Source organism: Sinocyclocheilus rhinocerous, unplaced genomic scaffold (assembly GCF_001515625.1).
Source record: "Sinocyclocheilus rhinocerous isolate Xijiao unplaced genomic scaffold, SAMN03320098_v1.1 scaffold792, whole genome shotgun sequence".
In the NCBI taxonomy this organism is placed as follows: Eukaryota; Metazoa; Chordata; class Actinopteri; order Cypriniformes; family Cyprinidae; genus Sinocyclocheilus; species Sinocyclocheilus rhinocerous.
The window spans coordinates 2,496,000-2,506,867 of record NW_015626872.1 but is presented as its reverse complement, the minus strand read 5'-3'; the positions used below and the strand labels follow the sequence as shown (position 1 = coordinate 2,506,867).

The window sequence follows — 10,868 nt, the reverse complement described above, 5'->3', positions numbered from 1 at the left end:
ATGCACAGTAATGCATCTCAGAGCTGAGCTGAGTGGTGTGTGTTTCCTCAGGGCGGTGGGTAAAACCTGTCTGCTGATCAGCTACACCACAAATGCCTTCCCCGGCGAGTACATCCCTACAGTGTGAGTATATAGTGTGTGCATCTGATTAAAAACAATGGAGCATTTTATTGAACCTTTAGACAAATATAAAAGCAATAAAAAAAAAATTGCATGCATATGTGGTTTATGTTTGTGTTATATTTGATGCATCAGGTTTTAATGGCTCATATAGTCTGATATAGTGAGAATGATGCTTGTGATGTAAATCAATGAGATCTTTATAACAGTGCAGCAGATACTGACATAGAATGATATAAATATCAGTGGTCGCTCTATATCTCCAGTAATCTGTCTCAGTAAGATGAGATTGAAATGCTCCAAACATATAATGCAGTGATTGATGTGTGTGTGTGTGTGTGTGTGTGTCATAAATAAAAGAAGCAGTTAAAAAGATCACTTTTTTCACAAAATAAGAGTGAAGATTTTTCAGGAATCAGGAATCATGTCTTTGTGGCAGTTTTCCCACTGATTAAAGAATAATACAACACTTCTTCCTCTTACAAATGGTTATTGAAAGCAAAAACACTATGAAAATGCATGTTTTGTGAAAAAGTGTGACGTGCTCGAGTGAAATCAGCTCATCAAAATGAGTAGGAAACAAGTATTGGATTTCATTCAGCACATATGATTTAGTGTGGTGTAACTGAACTGGGCTTGCAAATATAAAAACAGCATTTTCCCTCTGTTTTCTCCATAGGATGTGTTTTTAATATGCTTTTCATTGGTGAGCCCAGCGTCCTTTGAGAACGTCCGTGCAAAGGTTGGTGCAACTCATTTTTCAGTTGTTTTTGAACGCACAGCATGCAGAGCAGACAAAAGCACAGCACTGATAGCAGAGCGTAACATAAGACTGAGTGTTTCTGTGCTCCAGTGGTACCCCGAGGTGCGACACCACTGCCCCAACACACCCATCATCCTGGTGGGCACCAAACTGGACCTGCGGGATGATAAGGACACCATAGAGCGGCTGCGGGACAAGAAGCTGTCTCCCATCACATACCCGCAGGGTCTGGCCATGGCCCGAGAGATCGGTGCGTACTGACAAACTCATGACGGCAGGAAATCTGTGCATGCATTCATGCAGTTATTGAGCGAGTGGGACGCTGGTTATGTTGTGGGATGCACAGAGATGCACATTGTCTTAGAAACACAATGACCGTTCCCCATCAGCTCTTTGTGCTGCCAGAAGCCTGAGGGTCAGTGTTTCTCAAAGCCTGCAGAAACAGTACAAAGCTGACTTCTGCAGGACCAACACCTCTTAGAAACATCGGGGGTCCGTAAGATTCGAAATGAATGCTTTTATTCATCAAGGATGCATTAAATGGATCCAAAGTGACAGTGAAACGCATTTATAATGTTGCAAAATAAATGCTGTTCTTTTGAACGTTCTATTCATCTGTGAATCCTGAAAAATAAAATCTATCACGGTTTCCACAAAAATATTAATGTTCTCAACATTGATAATAATCAGAAATGTTTCTAATAATCAGCATGTTAGAATGATTTCTGAAGATCATGTGACACTGAAGACTGGAGTAATGATGCTGAAAATACAGCTGCGCATCACAGAAATAAATTACAGTTTAACACATATTCACATAGAAAACAGCTGTTTTAAACAGTAATAATATTTAGCCATTTTTACTGTATTTGGTTACACTTTATTTTAAGGTGTTCTTGTTACAGTGTAATTATACATTTAAATAGTGAGTAATATTAATTAACTACATGTACTTACTATATGGTTAGGATTAGGGTTACTTGCATGTAATTATGCATAATTTATTGTTATTATAAAAGTAATTACATGTAACATGTGTAACAAGGACACCTTAAAATAACATAAAAACATAAATAAATAAATACATAGAGAGTAAAAGATAAAAAAAGAGTAGGGCTGCACGATTTGTGGAAAAATCCATTTATTTTATTTTTTTCTAAAAATATTAAAAATGATTATTTATCAGTATGTCAATAAATAAATACCTACCTAGTATGTTTTGTGTTTGGTTTTATTTATATTAAATAATAATAATAACTATTATTATTAAAAATATAACTAAAAACAAAACAAGAAATATTACTATTGTAACATTTCACTGTTAAATACAAAATCCACTACTTAAGATAAATTTGAATAAAAAATAATTAATTAAAAACAAATAATGAAATAAAAATAAAACAATTTTATTTCACATTACATGTAAAATGACAACACTAATATTTATGGCTGTGTTAATCTCTCATTTTTCAAACGATCCATCACCCTTTTATTCTGACAGAATACTATAGGGTACCCTTTAAGCTTCTCATTAGTTTATTAGTGCTTCTCGTTACAAGTATTATTTATTTCATCATTATAAGTATTTATTTTGGTTAATCACGCATAGCCTGTGGAGTATATTTTTACTAAAACACTTCGACTCAAGTAAAATAATGTAGAACAAATGTTTAAAGGAAATGCATTTCTGAATGAAACCTAAAGCAGATGTGTTGTGTTTGTGCCGCAGGGTCTGTGAAGTATCTGGAGTGCTCTGCTCTGACGCAGCGCGGGCTAAAGACTGTGTTTGACGAAGCCATCCGCGCCGTCCTCTGCCCTCCACCTGTCAAAAAACGCGGCAAACGCTGCACTCTCTTCTGAGCGCACACAGATTTTTAATCAGCCTCTTGGAAAATATACTGTACTACTCTCGCAGGTTCAGTGACAGCCGTCCATGAAGCTCTAATGCACATCACATATATATGAACCATCGGTAGAGGGAAAGCTCGTGCCCCGAGACGTAATATTCCATTTCATATCGTTTATATGAGAAGTTTTAGTGGTACAGTGTAATTGTTGACATACTGTAAGTGTTGTAAAGGAAGCGTGTCAAAGACATGGGAACGTTCTGTTGGTTTAGACGCTCTTGTACAAAGCTAACCGTTCGCAGTATTAGTTCACGACCCATGAGCGAGTCAAACAGGAGATTCAACGAGAAAGAAACGTAGCAAATGTTTGGATCGTGAAAAGCGAAGCTGGTCATGGAAGGGTTAAAAATCAAGTTCAGTTTTGTGCCCAGCTAACAAAAAAAAAGAGTTCTAAGAACGTTTTGCTACACAAGTTCTGAAAACATTATTTCTGAACATTTTTAAAAAATGCAAACATCAAAGGAACGTTCCATTTTATTATCTGGCAAACATGAGAATGTTACTTTTGAATGTTCTCTGAAGTGCCCCGTTTTTAAAATGTTTTCAAAACTTTTTTTCTTGGTTAAAATGTATCGTTTTGCAAACATTATGAAAATGTTACTTTTGAATGTTCTCTGAACGTAACATTTAAAAAAAAAAAATCAAACATTCCTTGAATGATGTATAATAACATTTGTTGTGTTTGAACATTGCAACAATGTTACAGGAAGAACGTTTGCTCACAAACACATAACAATCTTCTCAGAACTTTTAACACTAATATTCTGGCTACGTTGTTATTACATTTGTTTTTTTTAATGTTAAAGGAACACTCCATTTTATGATTTTCCAAACATTGTGGGAATGTTTTTTCGAATGCTCTTTGCAAACCTTGTTTGATTTGGTGCTCCAGCACTTCCTTTCTTTGTAAATAACTCAAAACAAACAAAAAGATGATCTTCACAGCTGCCAAAAGACATTTCCATGATGTAAGATAGTATATTTACACAAAAATGTTTTAGATGAGGAATGCATTAATTAATAAATCTATTCATGTTTTACCCTTACTCTGACTCTCAGCTTTCATTCATTGGAATAAATGACAATAAAATGTAATGCATGAGTCTTCTGAAGCCAAACAACAGCTTTGTGTGAGGAACAGACTGAAATGAGTGTTGTTTGTGAACTATTTCGTTAATATGCCCATTTGCAATGCTTTTAAAATCAAGTTTTTCCAAGTTCAGTCGCAGTAAATACATTTCTGCTTGTTTTTTAATCATTAAAATAAATTGCAATTTAGCAAATCTCAGCTCTGTGACTGTTTGTATTGTTGCAAAATGTAAATGATGTTGATATTCAACTCTAATCTGCTAAATGTGACTTTAAGGCATGAAGATATGATGCTATGAACATCAACATAATCTATTATAAACATCACGATTTTCTGTAGAGCTGCTTTAAAATCATGTAAATTGTAAAAAGTGCAAAATAAATAAATTTGGCTCGACTTAGAAATTGAAAGTTCAATTTTGATCAGGAAAATCTGGATTTAATCACGTGTATCAGGGTTATGATCATTTAAAAAAAAAAAATACTTGAAATGAAATGCATGTTAACTGAAATAAAAGAAAATATAAAAAATTAAAGATTTTATAATAATAATAATCATAAGAATATTAACAATAATAATAATCATAATGAATGTAAATAATATTTAAAAATATATTTATATAAAAACAGAAAATACACCAAAATGGGTAGCTAAATCTGCAATCCTGTTACCCATCTTAGTGTATTTGCTGTTTTTATATTTTAGATATTATTAATGAATTATTATTATCATAACCATAATACATTTAAATAATATTTAAAAATATAAAAAATAAAATACAACAAAATGGGTAACAGGGTTGAGGATCTAATCTAAATGTGGCTGTCACTCGTCAGGGCTGCTAATAATCACAACAACATTATAACTGTTCACCACAACGCACAATTAATTTTCTCAAAGCTGTAAACCGCGTACAATGAGCTCAATGTTTGACGAATCTCATAAACGTGATCTGCCAAAGCTCTGGACTTGCAATCATGATTTCATAAGCACCTGATACGACACACTAATCATCACTCAGAAGTGTGCTTCAACACAACACATATAAACTGGATTCAAAATTTGGATTTGGTTTATCAATTTAAGATCTTTCTGCAGTAATGCAAGGAAAACAGCGTCTGCAACACGTGATTCTGATTGCTCTGTCACTCAATTCTGTGGTCAAATATTTTTGACCCTTAACTGTACTGTAAGAAAACTCAGATCAGTTTTTCACATCCATGTATTTAGCATAATTGTCTCGGGGGACTTTTCTCTGTATTAACTGCCATTATTATTAATGTACATTATCCTGACCCTTGCATAAAAAGCTCCCATACTTTACGCATAAATGCAGCCTCATTAAAAGCAATGTTTACATGCACCAAAATAATCTGTTAATAATCAGAAAGCCTTCATGTAAACATGAAAGGAGATCTGAAATAATCTGATCAACAGGAAGAAGTGAAGCATGTAAGTTTGCGTAAATGTTATGTCTTATGAACTGGTCAGTGGAAGACGCTGAACATTTACTTAATATTTTTAAATGTCTCAAATAATTCTCTTCTGCTCACCGAGGCTGCATTTATCATCAAATGTACAGTAAAAACAGTGGAATATTATTCTAATGTAAAACAGCTGTTTTCTATGTGAATATCTGTTAAACTGTAATGTATTTCTGTGATGCGCAGCTGTATTTTCAGCATCATTACTCCAGTCTTCAGTGTCACATGATCTTCAGAAATCAGTATAATATGCTGATTTGCTGCTCGAGAAACATTTATTATTATTATTATTATCATATTATGTTGTAAACAGCTGAGTAGAATTTTTTCAGGTTTCTTTAATGAATATATAACTCAGACGAACAGCATTTATCACAAATATAAATCTTTTGTAACATCATAAATGTCTTTATCATCACTTTTGATCAATTTAATGCATCCTTGCTAAATAAAAGTATTAATTTTTATAATAAAAAAAAAAATTATAATGACTCCAAGTTTTTGAATGGTATACGTGAGTGTACATTTATTCATTTTTTAAATAAAACTTTTAAAATCATAAGCAAATTGTTGAATGGACCTCTAAATGTATACGTATAGGGGTTGAGAATCACAATTACAGTGTTGTGTTTGCTGACTTTTGTGAAGCCCAGTTATGATGCATCTGGTTTTTACCGAATTTTGGTTTGAGTATAGGACCATTTTTTTCTTGCTAGACTGTAATGCATAATAATAGTGGAAAGATGTTTGTTCGTGAAGTATTAAAATTTACACCGAAGATCTGCTGTAGGTCTACTTTTGTTTAAAAATGCGTATACGAATAAATTTGCTAATGATTATAATCATTACTTTTATGTTGAAAAAGAAACATTTTCAGATATACGACCCCACATGCATCCCAAGCACAACCCCCTGGAAATAAAGCAGAAATTAAGGTAGTTGAGTGAAAGCATCGTGGTTTGTTTAATTCATGCTTAGAGAAAGGCATCGAGGCCACGGCAAGAAGATAACATATCCAGCATCCAGTTGACCACATAAACATGCTTTATTTCAACATCCAAAATAATTAAAAACATCTCGAAATACTGTACATGTACAAAATAAGTACAGATCCTTTGCTGGAACCATCGGAGGGTCTGTTTCGCTTCTGTGGGTGTTCTTTTTCGCCGCCTTGAGAAACCTTTCACTGAAAACAAGTCAAACAAACGAAAACAAAAAGAGAAAAGAGATGTGCATTGCATTTTGAAAGTAGGCATGTACAGACAAAAATAAGACTTCTCGGGAAGGTGAAACGGAGACGAGACGAACTGGCAATCAGTCCATCCGCTTAAGCCATATCAGATTAAGTGCAAATCTACAGTAACCAGCCGTTTTATTCTCCTCGTCTGCTGACTCTGATAAATGCATCACATTGACATTCTGTTGACAGCTAGCACCAAAACAGCCCTGCGAGTGACAGCACCAAAACAAACGCGTAGCACCTTTTCATACCTGTTACTAATCGCTAACGCCCTCGTTTTCCCCCCCAACACCTGTTTTTGTCCTGAGGTAGCCTTTACTGTATATCAAGATGACGTTGCACCATTCAGCTAACTGTGATGTTTGGTGAGTTTTTCTCACTTGGAAGGAACAAGACACTCGGCTGTCGTTTCTCATATTTATTCAACACCAGAGAATGGTACATTAGCATTTGCTTGCTTCTCATTGTCCTTTTGCAGTGGTCAAAAAACGGCACAAAAAGTCACCAGGTGGTCATTTTTGTTTGGACTCCAAGGGGGCGTGGCGTTTTACAAGTATATATTATTTTCTTCTTCTCAGCTGATGCAAAGGATTCTCGCTAAGATGGCGATGCTGGCTGATGCAGTGGTCCTCAATTTGGATTTACGAAGGCTATTTTTCTGGAGATGGGAATCGCACCGTCCTCAGGGACTCAGGGTTAAGCACATGGACCGATTGCAGCCGAATAAGAGTTCGGGTTTTTTTTTTTTTATGAACAGGAAAAGATTCGAAGATGACTGCTAGAAAGAAAAAAAAAACAGCAAAGTCATGTCCAGATTTTTCTTTTTACAAGAAGCAGACCGGGCCAACTTCTACGCCGAATTCCTGATCGGGAGCACCAATGTCCATAGGAGCGATATCAATGATTGGCAGACGAGATGTTTTCGTTGTCTTATAGTCAATGACTGTCTTGCCCCATGTGCCAGTGTGTGACTGTGGAGGAAAGCAAGCGAGAAAAAGACAAATGAGATTGATAGAGCAGCACTCGTGCATTTTTTGTAGCTCGAAACCCCAAATTTAGCATTTCAGTGCTTCCTGAAATCAACGTGTGTCAGTCTGTGGTTAAACACAAGCTCAAGACATATATAAAACATTTTATTCTACAACATAAAATGCATCAGAAACCCCCCTGCTGGTGATTTTCCCAAAGCTTTTATTAGTCTTGAAAAAGGTGGCTGCTAAAAATGAGTCTACAGAGGTAACTATTTTAACTCAAACTTACAGGGAAATCTTTTTAAATAAAGATCGGAAAAGCTGTCGTAAACTAGCGATGGTCAAGTCATTCTACTGTGGTGCAGTTCTTCCGACTTCTGGCGATTGCATTTAAGCTTCAAAATTAGCTCATTTGTGAAGAGTATCAAATGTCAAAGAATCATAAACTTGCGTTTGTCACAAAGCTTATAATAAACCAAGAGCTAATGGGAAAATCCTATGGGTTTTAGTTGAGGTGATGCAGACTACAAAGATAATTCATTCCTGAAGAGCTCCATATAAGTAACATTACGAGGAAGGAAAGAGACACAAATGTATCCCTGGAGCGCAAAAGTAGCACAGGTATATTTGTAGCAATAGCCAACAATACATTGTATGGGTCAAAATTATACATTTTTCTTTTATGCCAAAAATCATTAGGATATTAAGTAAACATCATGTTCCATGAAGATATTTTGTAAATTTCCTACATCAAAACTTAATTTTTGATTAGTAATATGCATTGCTAAGAACTTCATTTGGACAACTTTAAAGATGATTTTCTCAATATTTAGATTTTTTTGCACCCTCAGATTCCAGATTTTCAAATAGTTGTATCTCAGCCAAATATTGTCCGATCCTAACAAACCATACATCAATGGAAATCTTATTTATCAGCTTTCAGATGATGCATAAATCTCAATTTTGACTGGTGACTGGTTTTGTGCTCCGGGGTCACATATGATGAAGAAGCGCTCACCGTGCAGCCGTCCTCGCTGACTCTGTATGTGAAGCGGCTGTTGCCCTCGGCTCTGATCTCGATGTCGTTGGAGCCCTGCAGCAGCACAGCCTTCTTCAGGTTGCCTGTGGTCTGGTCCATGTAGGCGATGCTGTTCTTGCAGTGGTAGGTGATGTTCTGAGAAGCCTCGTTGGACATCAGACGCATGAAGGTCAGCTGGATGTTAACATCGTCTGGATCAGAGCCCTCGCTGCCATACTGGAACTATACAGAAGACACAGCACAACATGACTGCCATGCCATATTCCCAGAGCACTAGTGAAGATGCTGCAGTGTTCTACTCTTATGCTCCAAAGAGCATCTTATGCTTGAGTGGAAACGAGAAAATCTTTGTTTTATTGTTTGCGCCAAAGTTCACATAATCCAAGTCAAAAATTTGATTTATGACAGAAATAATGCGGAATCTGACATTTTTCTTTCATATTAAGCTATATTTATAGTTCTAGGTCATAATCATAATGTAAGTCAAAAATTAGATTAATGATGGAAATAATGTGGAAAGTGACATTTTTCTTTCATATTAAGCCATATTCATAGCTGCAGGTCATTAATCAAATTTTTAAATAATCAAAATTTTAATACAATTGTTTTTTAAAACAATTAAAAACTCTATTTAAGAAAAATATGTTATGTAAATTTGTACACATAAACATGCATTTTAAAATGTATTTTATACAATGTATTTCATAAAATGAAAGAAATATTTAAAAATTCTGAACTATTACTATTTCTAGGTTATTAATTACAGTTTTAAGTATCTAATATTTGAATTAAATTCAATAAATATTCTTTCAACTATTTATTGTTTAGGTTTTATATTATATTATATTATATTATATTATATTATTTATGGTTTGCTGGAACTTTTTTCAGACTTCTGATCCAACTGAAAATCTATATTGTGCATATAAATACATTTTTAATATTTGTAATAAATTCTAAAATAAAATAAATATTTCAAACGCTGGACTATTTCTAGATCATTAATCAAATCAAAATCAAAGTTTTTAGAAAATTCACAAAACATATTTAACATTCACATTTACTCCTAAAACATTTATATATTTATTTATTTATTGTTTGTTTGTTAGAACTGGTTTCAGACTTTTATTCTGACTAAAAAACAAACTTTTATTTATATGTGTACATAAACATGTATTTATTTATGTATTATTTTAAATGTCAAATATATTGGAAACAATGTAATGTATTTGATCAATTCTGTTTTTTTCTCAGACTGTATGAGCTCTTGATGTACCTGGAAGCCATTGGGCATGGACTCTCCAAACCAAACGTGCTTCTTCTCTCGGATGTTCTTGCTAGTGTACCAGTTCTTCATGGGAATGGTGTTCTGAGATGGACTGACGCAGGTCTCACCAGTCTCCATGTTGCAGAAGACTTTGATGGCATCCAGAGGAGAGCCCTGGTTGGGATCCACCCAGTAGGAACCTTGCAGCAAACACAGGTTCAAGTGAATTTCAGAGCTTCGAAATGCACGTCAAGTACAACACAATATTAAAAACAAACAAGCAAGCCCTGTCCAGATTTAAAAAGTAATTTAAAAGTAACGCAACGCATTACTTTCCACAAACGTAATTAGTTACTTTTTTTAGGATTTTGCTGTAGTGTGTCAGTAGGAAATATCCGTTTACATTTCCAAACATTCATTTGGCCATTAATTGTAATAATGCAGTGAGATTTTCGTTTGTGCTGCACACAGAGATCTGATCTGATCATCATCAGTCTGTCTGGAGTCACATGAAGAAACAGAACAAACTGAGACAGACTCAATCCAGAAGAACTGTGGCAACGTCTCCGAGACGCTTTACAAGTAACTCGAGTTACATAATCAGATTACTTTTTTAAGTAAATCGTAAAGTAACAAATAACTTTTTAATTTAGAAGGAAACATCTGAGTTACTTTGTTTCCATGTGTTGAGTGACAGCTCTGGTGTTGCCATGGTGACAGAAATCAGGAGTAAGTGCAGAGCGTTGTGTGTGAACATGATCTTACTGTAGTTCTAGACTAAATATCAACATGTGTTTACTCATCTCACTGCACACAAACACATTGTGTTCCTCACAATCAATAAAAACAGTCAAATGCAAACTCAGAATATTATACAAACCTGCAATAATTAAATGTTAAATAAGACAAATATATCATTTATGTATTTAATCACATTTTATTAACCGATGTCTTTGCTGCTGACCTTCGATGATCCAATTCAACCAT

General features: G+C 34.6%; 2 protein-coding genes across 2 annotated transcripts in view; one reads left to right on the top strand and one right to left on the bottom strand.

Annotated features, from left to right (window-relative positions):
* The first annotated feature begins 688 nt into the window (after positions 1 to 688).
* LOC107720282 (ras-related C3 botulinum toxin substrate 3-like) lies at positions 689 to 3,316 on the top strand. Its single transcript, XM_016527960.1, has 4 exons — positions 689 to 703; positions 800 to 862; positions 974 to 1,133; positions 2,613 to 3,316. Exons 1-4 carry the CDS (start codon positions 689 to 691, stop codon positions 2,741 to 2,743), a joined length of 369 nt encoding a protein of 122 aa, XP_016383446.1. The 3' UTR covers positions 2,744 to 3,316.
* Positions 3,317 to 6,303: 2,987 nt separating this feature from the next.
* The window catches only part of LOC107720033 (collagen alpha-1(I) chain-like), a 43,585-nt gene continuing 39,020 nt past the window's right edge, over positions 6,304 to 10,868 (bottom strand). The window contains exons 49-51 of the mRNA XM_016527610.1: positions 9,891 to 10,081; positions 8,594 to 8,836; positions 6,304 to 7,575 (exon numbers count right to left, since the gene is read on the bottom strand). Coding sequence (XP_016383096.1) covers positions 7,429 to 7,575; positions 8,594 to 8,836; positions 9,891 to 10,081 — 581 coding nt within the window. The 3' untranslated portion in view covers positions 6,304 to 7,428. The remainder of the gene's footprint in view (positions 7,576 to 8,593; positions 8,837 to 9,890; positions 10,082 to 10,868) is intronic.